General features: G+C 41.6%; 1 protein-coding gene across 7 annotated transcripts in view; it reads right to left on the bottom strand.

Annotated features, from left to right (window-relative positions):
• JAK2 (Janus kinase 2) overlaps nt 1-17,299 on the bottom strand; it is a 112,192-nt gene that overhangs the window by 58,133 nt on the left and 36,760 nt on the right. For 3 of the 7 annotated variants that reach the window (XM_084834422.1, XM_084834427.1, XM_084834429.1), the window contains exon 3: nt 5,215-5,450. In XM_084834422.1, coding sequence (XP_084690548.1) covers nt 5,215-5,419 — 205 coding nt within the window. In that variant the 5' untranslated portion in view covers nt 5,420-5,450. Of the gene's footprint in view, nt 1-5,214; nt 5,451-11,591; nt 11,718-12,089; nt 12,170-14,322; nt 14,397-17,299 lie in introns of those variants that run through there. The other 4 variants (XM_084834428.1, XM_084834423.1, XM_084834426.1 and 1 more) reach the window with 4 other exon arrangements.

Here is a 17,299-nt window from a genome sequence, read left to right as displayed (position 1 = left end):
GGAACCTGGAATGTAAGATCAATGAATCAAGGTAAGCTGGAGGTGGTCAAACATGAGATGGCAAGATTGAACATTGACATCTTGGGAATCAGCGAACTAAAATGGACAAGCATGGGCAAATTTAATTCAGGTGACCATTAGATCTACTACTGTGGGCAAGAATCCCTTAGAAGAAATGGAGTAGCACTCATAGTCAATAAAAGGGTGGGAAAAGCAGTTGCTGTTCAGTCATCAGTCGTCTCCGACTCTTCGTGACCCCATGGACCACAGCACGCCAGGCCTTCCTGTCCTGCGTTCTCTCCTGGAGTGTGCTCAAGTCCATATTCATTGCATCAGTGATGCTATCTAGCCATCTCATCCTCTGCTGTCCCCTTCTCCTTTTGCCTTCAGTCTTTCCCAGCATCAGGGTCTTTTCCAGGGAGTTTTCTCTTTGCATTAGGTGACCAAAATATTTTTTGGTCACCTAATCCTTTAAGATTGACTGATTTGACCTCCTTGCAATCCAGGGGACTTGTAACAGTCTTCTCCAGCACCACAGTTCGAAAACATCAATTCTTCGGCTCTCAGCCTTCCTTATAGTCCAGCTCTCACAGCCATACGTTACTACTGGGAAAAACATAGCTTTGATTATGTGGACCTTTGTCAGCAAGGTGATGTCTCTGCTTCTTACAATGCTGTCTAGGTGTGCCATAGCTTTCCTCCCAAGGAGCAAGCGTCTTTTAATTTCATGGCTACAGTCACCGTCTGGCATATGGAAGGGGAAGAAATGGAAGCAGTGACAGATTTTATTTTCTTGGGCTCCAAGATCACCGCAGACGATGACTGTAGCCATGAAATTAAAAGACGCTTGCTCCTTGGGAGGAAAGCTATGGCAAACCTAGACAGCATAGTAAGAAGCAGAGACATCACCTTGCCCACAAAGGTCCATCTAATCAAAGCTATGGTTTTCCCAGTAGTAATGTATGGCTGTGAGAGCTGGACTATAAGGAAGGCTGAGAGCCGAAGAATTGATGTTTTCGAACTGTGGTGCTGGAGAAGACTCTTACGAGTCCCCTGGACTGCAAGGAGGTCAAATCAGTTCATCCTAAAGAAAATCAACCCTGAGTGCTCATTGGAAGGACAGATACTGAAGCTGAAGCTCAAATATTTTGGCCACCTAATGCGAAGAGAAAACTCCCTGGAAAAGACCGTGATGCTGGGAAAGACTGAAGGCAAAAGGAGAAGGGGATGGCAGAGGATGAGATGGCTAGATAGCATCACCGATGCAATGAATATGAACTTGAGCACACTCCAGGAGAGAGCGCAGGACAGGAAGGCCTTGCGTGCTATGGTCCATGGGGTCACGAAGAGTCGGACACAACTGAACGACTGAACAACAGCAACAATTTTATTTTCTTATTTTAAATATTGTAAACCAGTGATAAATAGAGATTCTATGTTGTTATGCTGTTGAAGCAGAGACCTGGGCCCTGAAATAGAGAGGGAATGACAAGCCATGGGTGTACATACAAGCCTCCTGCTCAGGTGCCATAACGCAGGACAAAGGTCAGGAATGTGAGGAAGCACACAGTGTAGTAATAAATAAATAAAATGTTAGCTGAAACACCTTCAGATACAGAAAGAGTCATGGCAACACAAGATACAAAGCAAAGCCTGGTCCAACAGTTCAGTACAAAACCTGAACTGAATGGATAGTTACATACCACACCTCTAGATGGAGCAACATTCAGAGAAAAGAAATACAGGCAAGGAGGAAGCAAATAGCATCCCTCAGAGAAGCACTGACAGAAACAGAGGATTCCATCCTCACAAGTCCTGAACAAAATAAAATCACAAGAGTCAAGGAATATGCAATGCATGCCCACATGAACAGCTTACACATTGCAGAGAGAACTGCCATGATCAAAAGCCAAAAATATAGCTGCTACAAGGTAAGAACAATTTATGGAAGCCTAACACAAAGGTAGAAATGAAAAGGAATTAAAATGCAATTATTTGTGGTACCTGTGGCCACGCTACAGTACTTCCTCTAACTGCCATGTATGTGTGTTTGTGTGTGTGACGTATCTTTTTACATGCACTAAATTGGCACCAAGTATTTTTCAAATGTGCATTCTGATTTCTTCCAAATGATTGTAGGAGAGTCAACTCTAGGATTAGCTCATTTTATCTTTGTAACGGTTTGCGATAACCATAGTTTAGAGCCCCAACAATGATTCTAGTTTCCAAACATTCAACTGCCAAACCATGATTTACAGTTGCTTGTTTGCTTTTATTTTCCCGTCTTCTGAGCATTTGGGGTCATAAATTCTCTCCCATCTCCAGACTGCAACACCCTCCAGCCATACTTATAGTCAATTAATTCATACAACTTGCCAAGACATAGTTAACATAAATTCTGGGTGTGCCAGGTGATCACAAAATGTGGCTTGTTAGTTCAGAGATCATGCTAAACCATAGTTAAGCTTCCTTGTGAATTGTGCCACTGTAACTTGTCTAAGGCCACCCAGTGAGCTTTCTGTCTGAAACTGTTCCTGAATCCAGGTCTCCCTGGTCCAAATTCAACACTAACCTCTCTGTGTCAGCTTTGCTATGAATTCTGATTACAAACAGGATTCACCGCACAACTTGTTTGCCGTGCGCACATTCCTTGTCTTCCAAGACTCACACTTGACAAGGGGAAGCACAGACGGGAGCAATGGCAGGGGAACTCATTTGCAAAGAGTGAGTGAAAACAGGCCTCCAAGAAAAGAACACTGTGTTCATGCAATATCACTTGGGTTAAATCAAAACATTAATGCTTAAGTGAAGTGTGGCCTGGAATTGGTGAAAAAGAGGGAAGGAAGTATGCAAGAGCATTTTTCCCCATATGATATAGCCCCACATGATTTCAATTTGGGATTTTGATCTCAACTGGGGTACATAAAGGTCTACGAGCGCATCTGATTTATATGTCTGCCATGTTTGCTTCTTGTGGAGGAGTGAGGTTGAATTGACATGGAGCCAATATTAGGCACAGTCCAATCTTCGCCACCTTAGCATCAGAGCATTGGAAGGGGCTTTGTAGGTCATCCAATCCAATGCCCTGCTCATTGCAAGAAATCCAGAGTATCCCTAACGGACAGCTATCCAACCTCTGCTTGAGGGCCTCCAGTGAGGGAAAGCCCAGTAATTGATTGCACTGTCAAACTGTTCTTACCAGGTCATTAGATTTAGTTCCACCCTCTACGACAACAGAGAACACGTTTTTCCCCTCTTTTATGTGACAACCCTTCAGGTATTTGCAGAATACTGTCATTACTCCTTTGCTCTGTGCAGCTGCCCAGCTCCTTCAGTCTTCCTCTTACCCAGGCTAACCATAATTCCTTCAGCCTTTCCTCCGACAACATTTTCCATGACCCTGGGTTATTGCTGTGATGTGTGAACCCGGTAAAAATCCATGGGTTAATCCAACAAAAAAAACAGGTCAAAACTCTGGGTTGTTTAACCCTAAAAAACCTAGAGTTCTGGGTTCGCATATCATGACAACAACCCAGGTACGGGGATGTTCCTGGGTTGTTTCTGAAACTGGAAGTGGTGAGCAGGCACGAGGCCGAGCACTCACCAATTCCTCGGTTGTTTAACCCCAGGAATTTGTTATTACGTGCAAAGCAGGCCATTGTCTAAACACAACCTTTAAGTAGTTCTCCAACCAGCTGAAATCCACCCAACGATACCATCATCTGTCCATATTTAGCCAGTTTAATAATCAAAATATGAGGAACTTTGTCAAATGTTTTATGGAAATAAAGATAAGTTATGTCTTGACAAATCATGCTAGCTTATACTAATCATTGCATTGTTATCAAGAAGTTTACAGTTTAATGGCTTTATCATCTGTTCTAGTATCTTCCCTGGTATTAAAATCAGACTGACCAATCCTGGATCTTCCATTCTCTTTTTTGAAGACTGAGACATTTGCCAGTCTTGTGGCACCTCACCCATTCTCCAGGATGCCGGGACAAAGGTTCTGAGAGTATATCAGCAAGTTCCTTTAGTGCCCTAGGATGCAATTCATCCACCACTGTCATTACCTTCCCAGTAATGTTTAAAATTGGAGCACTCTAGCCTAAGCACTAACTCTGATATTTGGCTCATCAGAAAAAAACACTTGGAAAAGTTAAATAAGAAACAGCCATACAGGAGTTGCAACCACAAAGTATCAGACACCAGATAATGTTATGCTAAAAATAGGATTCTCACAGTCAGCAGCAATCTTACATTCTATAAGTGTGGCCCGTGATGGAATCATTTAAAAAAATATTTTAGCAAGTATTTTGTATAAAAAGGACTAATTTGTTTTAGTGACCTCAGGATCTCTCTCACACAGAAGAGTTTCCCTTGGCTAGAATGGAAAAATGTGCAGTCTCCAGGCCCTGTTTACACTTTCCACTTAATGCATGGATGTGAATTCTCCCTCAGCTGTTTGAAATTCAGAGATGGGGAGAAGGGAGATGTAGCTTTCTGTCACCTCACCATACCCTCTGATAACAGAGCTATGGGTCTTTTTTGAAGAATTTTTCTCCATTTTGTCTGTCAGCAACTTCCTTTGCTTATTCGGAGAATATTAGCTGCTGCTAGAGTAAATGAGGGATAGCTACAGCCTCTGAGAAGTATGGGTTAGAGGGGGTATCACCAGCAGCTCCTGCTCTTTTTCCTTCTCTTTGCAGGGGCACAGACAAATACCTTATTTGGATATAACACTAAACTTTAATTTAGCATTAGATGAACAAGCCTTGGGCTAGTGTACTCCCCTCTCCTATTCTAGTACAACTATTTTAACTAATCACAGTTTATTGTTATGTCCAAACCCAGTCAAATTCTGGTTACTGAAATAAGCCAACTTCAAACCATCAATTATGAAGCTGGCTTATTTCAATAAACCATAGTTAAAATCAGTGTTATGCCTGAATCCTAAACTGTGACTAAATGGATACAGAAGTGAAAATTCCTCTTCTGGCTATGCCAGAGAAGGAGAGGGAAGTGGGATCCTGACGTTCATTCCTGTAATGCTAAACCACAGTTTAATATTTCATCAAAACGAAACTCATTTATCTGCTTATAGGAAAGCATGAACTGAGCCACAAAACGCAATTGTGATGTACCTGTCTTGTCAAATTCCCCCCAAAAGTAAAATGAAAATTTCACCAGTTAGAAAATTGGTTATGATCTTACCACAAGCCTTACAAGCAGCAACACAGATCTCTTCTGCAACATATTGTCCAGCTGGAAATTGTAGATAATCGCCTTCAGTTTTTCCTGGGGAATGATAAAGGTAAACCCGAAACAGTGGGTCTGTCTGTCTGGAAACGATTCCACCATTCTGGTGAATAGTAGATGATGCTGTCCCTTCCATCTCTGTCATTGTAAGGCAGGCCATGATGTCTTTATGTTCTGTTCAAAGTATTTGCCTGCAAGAGATTAAAAAAAAGATCCTTTAAGAAATGATCTAGAATATTTTGCATTAATTTGTAATGGCAGAGAAGATGTAATTCAATACCACTGAATTTAGATTGCACAGATGAGGGCTTTAAAAGCTTATATAAGATTTAAAGTGCTGCTCTCTCATAGCAGGTTAGGTTACATGTCTCTACTTAGCTCCATGTCAAAAATATACTTTGCTTACAAGTTTAAACAAAAAGATGGAAAATGAAACAGATTTTATGAAATGTAGGTCCTCTATTCTACCTACACAATGCTATTACCCATTTAACAGCTCTTCACTGGAAAAGAACCTGAAAGTCACTTCATAGTGGAGAATGATGGTGCAGAATCAGCAGTCTTCACTAGCTTTCAAGCAGGAGCCATTTTTGCTCAAGGCACTGTCACTGAGGCCATCTGGGGGGCTTTCCCAAGGTGCTGGGCACTTCTGTCTTCCCTGGTCAAATAGTGCTGCTGTGCAAAATTTAACTGGAGGCTGGAGGGGGGGGCGCTCTCCTCCCTATCCCCCTCCACCTTGACCATGCAAGGACTCATCCGTCAGCAGGCAGGCAAATTCTGACAGGCTCACTTGGTCCTTGGACTGAAATTGATGATTTTCTCACCACTGAGAGTGCACTCTGTTCAATGCTGCGAAATCTCCTAGAACAGATCCACGTTGTGCTCTCTCTTGCCCACACATTCAATTTCCCCTCCACCTCCACTGCTTGCACACTGCACCACTGCCGCTAGCCAATCACAGTGCTGTTTGCCTCTTCCTCCCCCTTCCCCCACTGGCTAATTGCTCCTGCCTTCTCTTATTTACTTCCCACCCAGCCACCTTACAGCTAATGAATGGCAGGTCTTACGTCTGCCCTCCCTGAAGCCCCCTCCAATAGCCCAGATTCCAGGAGCTGGCCCACCACTAAAGCAAACAACAAGCCAAAGGTAGAGAGCTCGTGATGAGAGTGAACAGCTACTGCAGAGAGAGGACAGAAAACTGAGAGAGAGAGAGAGAGAGAGAGAGAGAGGCGGAGAGCCACACTTGAGATCACTGGGAGCTGTCATTGGGCTCAGTCCTGGTGTAAATTAATTCAGAACCCTGCTCTTCACTGAACAGTTGCCATGACGGGGGGGGAGGGTGGGGTGCGCGCGCACGCATGAAAGAAGCTTTCAAAAAAACCAGAAGCTTTAAAACTTCTTTGTTTAATTTGGGAATTCTCATTCTTCATTTCCTGAATATGTACATTCAATTTAACAAAAGTTTCCAGACCCAGAAGTTTCATTTCCTCATTAAAAAGGTAACCCAGGCAAAAACAGTATAGGTTTGGATCCTCTTTTGCTTAACTTCCTCAAATTAAACATAACACAATTGCAAAAAAAAAAAAAAAGACAAAACCAATCCTATTAAAAAAAAACTGCTGAAGTAGTCTTCATTACTATATATACACACTATACAAAGTTATACTCCTGATGTATTCAAGGCTGGAAAACATCATAAGCATGATTGTCAAAGTACCTACAAAAAATGTTCTGGGACCAAGGAAACATTTTTCCGCAGTCTTAACTTGTATTATTTTCCCTAGGAAGTACAGCATTTACCAGAGGACACAGAAAACTAAATTAGGTTTTTCAAGGAGATTGCTAGCCTTGTGTTTAAACAAACCCTTTCACCTGTGGCCCCTTGGTTGTGCTAATTTGCAGGAAATGGCTAAAGGTAGACCGCCAAGAATATAGCATTGCATTCAGGCAACATAACTGAAACGTGGGCTAAACCAAGATCTTAATCAGTGTTTGTTATTTTACCATTTTTTGGAATTAAGGGCTCGACCCTATCGCCACTAGATAGTGTCTAGATGGCCATAGGATTTTTCAGTTTCTGGGATCCGAGCTCGGACCCAGGTTTGCAGAAACCTGACTCCTTGCTGCCTCATAGGCAGTGCAGTTCATCCCCAGCTCCACACTCATAAGAGCAGTGCAGAGCAGGTGAAAAGGGGGCATTCCTGGGAGTAGGGAGGGGACCATGGAAACATTGTTACGACACTCCCTATGTACTGTCCAGCCCCCCACCCCACTCCGACACATCCCGGGTAGACAGCTGAAATCGGCCGTCTAGCTGCAAATGCAGGGCGGCCGGAGGATGCAGGATAGGATCCCCTCCGTGCTCCACCTGTCCTGCATTGGATAGTCAGCCGCCTCTGAGTTCGAAGGTGGCCGACTATCCCACAGTATTGCGCCCTAAGTTATTTTGCGGGAGCCTATACCATTCCAAAGATAAGCATATTTTCCTGCTTGTACTTTTTTGAAAACTTGACATATTTTACAGATCTGATGGGTATAATTTTGTAGGATTCAAAATAAACAAGATCAAAGGGAAAACCAATCCAACTGGTTAGAGTGGGGGGCCTCTACCATCCCCACTCTGCCATCTTCCTCTGAAGCTCACCCCTCAGCTGATGAAATCAGACCTCAAAGAACTTGGACTGCTTCACTTTATGTTTTCTTCCCCACTTAAATAGACACTGCAACACACAATGAGCCGGTTCACACTATGAAACGGCCCACCAAGGCTTATTTATACCATGGTGTGTTGCGGCACATGCGCGCAGCCATTTCGAATATTCAAGCCACAGCCACAGCTTGTCTTGTCATCTGAACCTGGGGACCATGGGTTATGCGAGGGTTAAACAATTTTGAATAACCCTAAAGCAGGCCATGGATTCCGCGGGAGTTTGTTTAACCCTCGCAAAACCCACGGTCCCTGTGTTAGGATGACATGACAAGCCCCAGCTTGAAAGTTCAGAATAGCACCCATGGGCACCTCAACTTAAAGGAACCACAACAAGCTGCGGTGATTGTGTGAACCCGGTTCCTATGTAACACCACCCAAAGCAATATAGACAGAGGACATTCCTAAGCTAGCACACTGTCTCTCACAACCCTTAAGAGAAATCTGTGGCAATTAATACTGTCCGAAGTGGAAGGCCAAATTCTCCAGTAGCATAAATCCAGTAATAAATGGAATTATACAAGCTATAAATGCAGTGATATCACATGAATTGGTAATTTAGCCAAATGATTTCAAAACTTGATGGATTTTAAGATTATATCCAAATTAGAAGAATACCTATATAGCAGAGGTGGGGAACCTGTAGCCCTCCAGATGGTGGTGGACTACAGTTCCCATCATCCCTGATCAGTATCCATGCTGGGTGGGGATGACGGGAGCTCGGAGTTCAACATCATCTGAACTGCCACAGGTTTCTGCAACCCTGCTATAGAAGCTTGCCTGGTGCTCACACTGCAAAATTTCTAGGGCCAGGCTAAAACACTTTGTTCAGCCAGGCATTTTAACTTGTGCTTATTTAAGAGTTCAGTGGGTTTTAGAGGTTGCTTTATTGTTTTATTCTATTTTGTGATTTAATGGATTGTACACCACCATGGAATTTTAAACAGAATGGAGCGCAGAATAAAAATGTTAACTTGACACTGCATTACCTCTAGATTGACTATTATGTATTAATCATGCTGAAATCGTCATAGCTCCTTAGTCTGTATCATGGAAATCCTACAAATGTTTAATAGAAGGCAGAATTGGACAGTTCCGTTATTATATGGTGTTCCCAACCCCGTGTTTCCCTTGTAACACAGGGAAATGCTTAACCCTTCTCCTGCCCACCAGTTCTTCCCTGCAAAGGGCCTTCCTCCAGCAGCGTTTAGATTCCCCCTCTCCAGCCAGCAAAATGGCTTTGCTGAGGTAACATATCCTCCCACAGGTTGCCGAATATGTTGGCACTATAAGCCAAGATTTAGAGCTTTTATATACATGCAATTTTTTAAAAAAAGATAGCCCTATATGAAATAAAGGTTGCAACTGTCTTGTCTAATGCTATCCTATACACGTCATAGAAAAAGCATGGTAACCGATGAGCTAGGGTAAGTTCTCTCTCTTAACATGTATATTTATGTTCAAGTTTAGTTCATTAGACAAATTTCTTTCTCTGCTTGACTAACAGATATTGAGCCAATAACCTGGTATCCATTTCTTTAATGATGTTCTTGTTCTATTAAAAATATTTTGTTATTTAAAATTAAGAGAGTGGGGGGAATTCAGTGAGGAATAGATATCCTCACTTGGCACTGTATCTGTGAATGACCTGAACAGAAACTACTTTTCTTTTTTCTTGCCACATGAAGTCTATACTGAGCTGGCTTGCAGTTAATGTAAACATGAAATGCAATGACAAACCGCATGACTAAATTCAAAAAGCTGAGGGAATGATACAGACTGTTCTAACCATACTTAGAAATAAGAAGTGGTAGCACTGTACAATAGATAGCTCATTGCTCTGATAACCAAAGTTTCCACAAGTCACAGCACCCAAAGGGCAAACATAACAAATTACATGTTTGCGCTACACACACACACACACACACACACACGCGCGCGCGCATATGTGAAAATAAATTAACCATTTCTTTATTTGCAGCAGGTTGCTTTTAGGACTCTCTGAGACTGCTGAGCACCCACCAAAAATATAAATGTATTAACTTTAATTGTATGCAACTTTAGTTGTATGTATTAACTTTAATTTTGTATACAAAACTGTATGTTTTGTTATAAACAAAAAGGATGTTTTTAATAGCAAAAAATTTGATTTTTAAAAATTAATATTTTCTTGTTTTCTTTGATCTCCTAGGAGAGGAGGTGAGGTGTAAGTGTTTTAAAATCACAAGTGGGCCCTCATAACAAACTGTTGTGTGGGTGGTGGGTGGGTGAGGGTAGGACAAGGATTCAAAGCTCCCTCTTCTCACATGGGATGAGGGGACACATGAGAGGCCCTGAAGGCGCAGACCAGGCCAGTTGCCAAGCAGCTCCATCTGCTTCTTCAAAGCTTTCTCTTCTCAGGCAGGGAGGCTTCCCAGAGCAGATTGTGCCTGTGTTCTCTATCTGCACCTCCTGCCTCCCCCACATGATCTCACACACACACACACACACACACGTGCAGTTTTCCTTTTCTTTTGTTTGTTTTTAGGGTTTTAAAATTCCTTCTTCTGGTTGTCGCTTTTTCTTTTTTCTTTCTTTTTTTGTATTTCTCCAAACCTCTGGGTTCCCCCAAACATACTAATACCTCCCTCTTGCGTGTGGGTGATACCATTTGTGGGGTTATGTTACCATTCAACACATCAACCATAGGTTCTAAATAACAAACATCTGAAATTCCCAGGGAAGAGCCTGTGTATATCCTTCATTTTTTAAAGTTTTCCCATCCATTCTAATGGTCACTCTTTTCAAAAACAAATGGGATAAATGCTCCTCTGAGATAAAATAAGCATTCAAATTAGCTAATAATAATTTAGAGGACGAGTCACAGAAAACTTTACTTAAATCTAACTGTGTTTGCATAGAACACTACCACTGGTTTACTGTTAAGAGCTACTCCTACTACGGCAGAATTGGAATTTTCCACACTTGTAATTCAGTATTATATATGAGTTAGGGTTGACATTGTCCAGTTTTCCAAAGCCTTACAGCCTCATAAGCATATCATGCTAATTGTTTGCTAATTATGCAAATTAGACTATCAGTTGCTTTGTATCTGCTACTGACAACTACATCAGAAAGTTGGAAGCATCTTTTTAACTAACCATTTTCTCATGCCAGAATTTGCTTATGCTTTCTTCTCAGACACTCAGATTTTATTTTATTCAACCCACTTTATCAAATAAATGTTTGGCAGTATGAGCAATAAACATAAAGCTGCTTTTGAAATATCCTGTAGTCCCAAAAGATCAGCTAACAGGGTCTGTGAATTTAATCTACCTGCTTGCCATACCGTGCCACAGAAGGACCTAATCGGCCAGGTAACTGGGGATTTTTGGATTAACAGCCTATTCCATTCTAAAATGTAGCTACCAGATTTTAAATAGCAGGGTTCTCGCTCTAAAAACAAATATATCCAAATACATGCGTAAGTAAACCTGTGAACAAGCATGAAGACCTGGGTCTTGGTGCGGGAAAAGGATATTGGTATAATTTGCAAATTAGTATTTCTTGTATTTCTTATATTTCTATACCTCCCAATAGCTGAAGCGCTCTGCACAGGTAAGGCTACAATCCTGAGCGCACTTACCTGGGAGCACACTGAATTCAATGGGGCATACTTCTGAGTAGCCATGAATAAGATTTTGCTGTAAGGTGGCGATTCTAAGCACGCTCACATCAAGTGCATTTAGGATGAAGATGGCAGGCTGCATACCTGTGAACATACAACAGTGCTCACAGGATAGTGTAGAGGTGAAGCTCCAATACCCAAAACTAATAAAGGGGTACAGCTCCAGGTCCTGTGTCAATATGACAAGTAAATCAGGTATTCACAAAAAGTTTTTCATATGATACAAGCTAACAGCATATGTCTGGTTACCCAACAAAAGTTTTCCCTCTTTTAATTGTTTCACTGGACAATTCAGTTAGATTCAGTGTATTAACAGTGTATTATCCAGTGATGTTGTAATGGATTGGGGAAGGACCCCACTGCAAAGGCATAGTTATTTTGTGCTTACACAAAATGTCCACACATAGGACCAACGCACATCACAATCTACGTGCAGGATTATTTATTAATTCCTACCTCAAGGTGTTTTCCATCTAGAAATTCTACAGTCTGTGAAGCCACACCACAAACAGGCACCAAGCAATACCAGCTGATGAACTAGGGCATGCCCTTCCTATTCTGTTAACAACCTGCTAACACACAAATGAATGTCAACCTAGCAGATAGTCGTTACTTGCACAGGCAGTGTGCACAGGCATTTCATAACGGATTAAAAACAGGAAGGAAAGTATGGGTGAGGCTTGTTCAAGCCTTTATGAAAGATTTTTAAACACGTTTTCACTACAGAAAGTCTGAATCCGAAAGTGGCAGAAACAATTCCAATGCTTAATATAGCACTGTTCTTCAAAGCCAAGGATTTCACTAAAATGCTTACAAGGACCCTTGTTCTCAGTGGCTGTGATCCAATAAAACACATGGACCTGATGTGGAACACAGCAACCAGCCCCCTGCCCCCCCCCACACCTAAATGTAATTAGTCCCAGTTGTTGTTCAGTCGTGTCCGACTCTTCATGACCCCAAGGACTATAGCACGCCAGGCCTTCCTGTAATGCGCTCTCCCCCGGAGTGTGCTCAAGTCCATATTCATTGCATCAGTGATGCTATCTAGCCATCTCATCCTCTGCCATCCCCTTCTCCTTTTGCCTTCAGTCTTTCCCAGCATCAGGGTCTTTTCCAGAGAGTTTTCTCTTCGCATTAGGTGGCCAAAATATTTGAGCTTCAGCTTCAGTATCTGTCCTTCCAATTAGTCCCAGTAAGGAATATAAATTCCACCTATTAATTTTGGACTTGAGAGAGGGGAAGTTAGGAAAACTTTCCTCACTGAAACCATTAGCATTGGTTTCAAAGATAAACTAACTGTGAAATGATAAAACAGTATCTTCTGTTTAACGTCTGCAAAATTTCCCAATTAAAGAGTTGATACTGAGTTCATATTTTTAACAGAAGCTGGTTGAACAGCAAAAGATTATCACCATATGTCTTTTTTTTTTCCTTGTATTTTTGAAGAACATACACTGTAGAACATGGGAAAGGAACTTATGGCCTCCCCAGATGCTGCTGGGACTACAACTCCCATCATCACTGACCATGTTGACTGGGGCTGATGTGAACTGTAGTCCAACAACCTCTTGAGGGCCACAGGTCCTCCAGCCCTGCTGTAGAACCCCAATCACCTGTATTGCAAAGTACTCAAATGGTTCTACAGAGGTGATACAGTTAATGCCAAATATAATGTTCACAAAGTAGGAAGTACACTTTCAAGCAGTGGCAGCTACTCTAATAGGGTGCACCATGTACCAAATTGCCAATCTTGAGGGCAAAAAAACCAAACAAAGTGTAAAAGTGTTGATATTTGAAGTTCACAAACATACAAGACATGATGTTTTTATGGTGTTTAACACATTATTTACCCTCAGTGTACCATGGACTTGCTGCATATCTAACAAGACAGCTAGCACATAATACAGACAGAAGACAACTTGCACAGCAAAGATCACTCTTATCTCTACCAACACAGCTTGACAGAAAATGGAAAACCACAAAAACAAGCCAGTGTTCTGGAAGTAAACACCAATTGAAAAAAGGAAGAAAGAAAAGGGGGAGAGAAAGGGTCCGCTGCTGGTGTAACCACTTGGTTTATTATAAGATTAACACCACAATCTGCATTGCATTAACTGTACAAAATTTTAACAAGCAGCTTTTATTTTCTTTTTTCCCCTCCCCCCGCTTCATGGCAATGTTTTCTGACTCTGTTTAGTTTTACAGACTGAAAAGAAACAGTTAATACAAAACCATTCCGTTTTCTAACATGAATTACAAGTTTATAATATAATATTGTGTTTACATTTAACATTTCATTTTGAAAGACATTTTCCATTCCAACAAAGCCACCACATTTTTAAACTTTCCAATGGAAAAATGTTAAGTTTCTACTTTCAAATTGTGAGTTTAAAACTGAAGCAAATTAAATGTCCAAACTACATTTTAATATGTGTATCACAATTTTTAAATGCACAATCATATGAAGTTAAATAGTCAAAATCCACCTGACTAAATATATGAATAAAGAGAACATAAGAAGAGCCATGATAGATCAAACCAAAGGCCTATAGTTCAACCAGATATCTTTGGGAGCCCACAACAGGACATGAATAAAATAGCACCTTCCTGTTTGTTTTCCCAACAACTGGCATAGACAGGCAGAGTGCCCCATAAAGCCATAATGACTAGTAGCCATTGATAGGCTTACCTTCTATGAATCTGTCTCAGCCCCATCTCCACTAGATGCGTGGGCATCTTTATATTTGTGTTAGTAACTGCACACTGTGGAAACACAAAACCATAATGGCATCGTATGGTCAGACCTGGCACATGCACTCTTCTTGCTTACATATAAGACAATCTGGGCTATGCTTGACCAACCTCTTCTCAAAGGTTCAGAGCAAGAGAGATTATCCAGACTCTTTAGGTTGCTTATTTCCTTGTGGTTATCTGATAATGGCCTTGTTTCTTGTCTTTATTACCCTAAAACAGGGGTGGGCAACCTCTGGCCCTCCAGCTGTTTTGGCCTACAACTCCCATTGTCCCTCACTGTTGCTTATGCTGGCTAGAGTTGATGGGAGTTGTAGGCCAAAACAGATGGAGGGCCACAAGTTGCTCACTTTTGCCCTAAATCTATCTAATATTTTAAAAAGATTCAAAAGAGTAGAGAGGTGATCTCCTGGTTTTCAAAAAGCAACATTACTGCTGCAGTCACTACCCCAGCTGTAATCCCCCATAAACTGCCTTTTATAGGGGATTTTGGTAAAGTAGCTCACAAAGACTTTGCCCAGTGATGAAAAGAATTTCAGCCATTTTCACATCCAAACCAAACAACCATGTATTTGCTCATTTATCATCAGATTATGATTTCACTAAAGCTTATTTTATGGATGATATTCTGGAGGTGACGGACTCGACCTTGGGGGAGCTGGGGGTGGCGACGGCCGACAGGAAGCTCTGGCGTGGGCTGGTCCATGAAGTCACGAAGAGTCGTAAGCGACTGACCAAATAAAGAACAAAGAGCTTATTTTGTTAAAGCAAATACAGTGTCAGAATGGAGTTACAGTTTGTTCTTGGTTCTTCTAGTAAACAAACAAAACTAAACATTAACCGAGTGGAAAAAGTTAACGATTTGGGGTCCTTGTCCAGAAGGTTTAAAGTACATTTATAAGCACGCATATATCTAAAGTGCTTAATTTAAGCAAAAAAATTGCACACAGGTACATTAGCTCAAACATATATTATTGGGTCAGTGATGAACTAAACAAAAATTACCATGGAAATTATTCAGATCAAGTTATTTCTCAATACCATTAAAAGCCTCCTCATTAAGATGAGCTTTTCACAGTTATAGATGAAAACCAAAACCTTGTAGCACTAGCACCCCCTCAATTTCTCCTCTCTGACTGTAGCTTCTAGAGCTGAAGATGAACCACGGAGCGTTCTTCCCCTGAAACCCACCGAGCTTGACAAGCAGCATGGGACAGCTACATTAGAGAAGGGGAGCGGAAAAGCCCCAATATGTGCATAGGCAGTCCTCATATCTCTCTTTGGATCCTACTCTGTATTTATGTCAACTGATACAAATATCAGCACATTACTAATGCAGTAGGAATACCACTTATTTATTTTGCATTAATCATGATTAACAAAACAAGTCCAGCTGTAGGCCAAATGTAATGATCTTTTGGGAAGAAAAATATGAATGATATGCTGAAGTGCCTCAAATTGGGGGGGGGGGGGTTTGCAAGGAAGCCATGTAGCCAAAAAAGGGTTTATCTTATCACAAGCTTCCTACAACAAAAGCAAGATTCCCAATTTATTTGTTAGGCTTATGTGCCAAGTGAAGCCAAATGAGAAGGAGACACTGACTGGGTTCAGATGACACACCACAGCTCGTCATGGGTTATTTAACTCACGACAAGCTGCAACACCTGCAGGAACCAAGATGCATGTGCAACCCACACTCAGGGGTTGTCGTGTGAACCCAGTGAGCATGGGTTAAACAACCCTTGCAGAACCCTAAAACAGACCATGTGTTTAGAACAGCAGGCAATGTGGATATAAGTTCCAATGACAGCCCAGGTAGTAGGACTTGTAAACCTTATAGTGGCTATATATGATGGGGGAGCTTAAAATACTAACCCTAAATATACAGAGGCTGGGCGATCCAGTAAAAGGATGAAGAGTCTCAAATTTCATCATCCCCCCCCGCCCAATAACTCTCCTACAAGGAAACCACAAGACAAAATTAGGGGCAGATACTGCCTCATCGCTGGTTTGGGCAACAATCTGTGGCCCCAGGTTCATCCAAGTTCAGAGGGGTTGCAATCATAGTGTCAAACATGCTGGCCTTTCAATGCAAAGGTGAACCACAGGGCTGGGTGGGAGTAGACGTTTGTTTATCAAGGTGAATTATGGTGACTGCACTTTTACAATTGGAACAATTTATGCTCCAAACCTAGGCCACTGGTCATTCCTGCACTCTATACTTAAATGCCTTGAGGCATTTGGGGATGGTGAGGTAATATTGGATGGATACTTCTACTGCACTAGGGATGGAAATCTGGACAGGTACGGGAACAAACCAACTCTGAGTACACCAAGGCAAAATTTGGACAACCTAATACAGGATTATGAATTGCTGGACCGCTGGAGGTATCAGAACACCAGAGAAAGGGACTGCCATTAAATGGATGGCATTAGGTTCTCGGCATATTAAGGTAGACAGAGCTCCTCCCGCAATTTTGGCAATTAGGGAAGCCTGGCATATAATGTCATGTCAATTACAGTTTGATCCATTTTCCCATGCTAAATTGACTTTATGGGGAAATCCAGATTTAAGAATTGGCAAGAAAATGTTTTTATGGTGGACCTGGACAGATAAGATCTTTACTTTAGATCAATAAGTGGAGGCTGATGATGAGTTTTTGGTATTGTCAATTTTGCGAGATCAAATTGCTCTGCCGGCTTCAGGTGAATGGCAGTATTTGCAATTAAAACATTCGGTGGTATCTAGATTCGGTCCTGCTGCTTTTACTGCCTCGGAGTCTCCTTTGGTATTGGAAATACTTACTGAAGCTGAGTAGATGTATCGACTACAATTCATGCTTATAAACATTCATTATCAATGAATAAATATGACACAAGTGGTTTAAAGCAGTAACGGAACAGGGTTGGAACTT

This window comes from Heloderma suspectum, chromosome 2 (genome assembly GCF_057233095.1).
Source record: "Heloderma suspectum isolate Gila_16-S chromosome 2, 16-S_ref, whole genome shotgun sequence".
NCBI classification, from domain to species: Eukaryota; Metazoa; Chordata; class Lepidosauria; order Squamata; family Helodermatidae; genus Heloderma; species Heloderma suspectum.
Note: the sequence above shows the minus strand (reverse complement) of the source record. Positions and strands in the feature narration are given on the sequence as shown.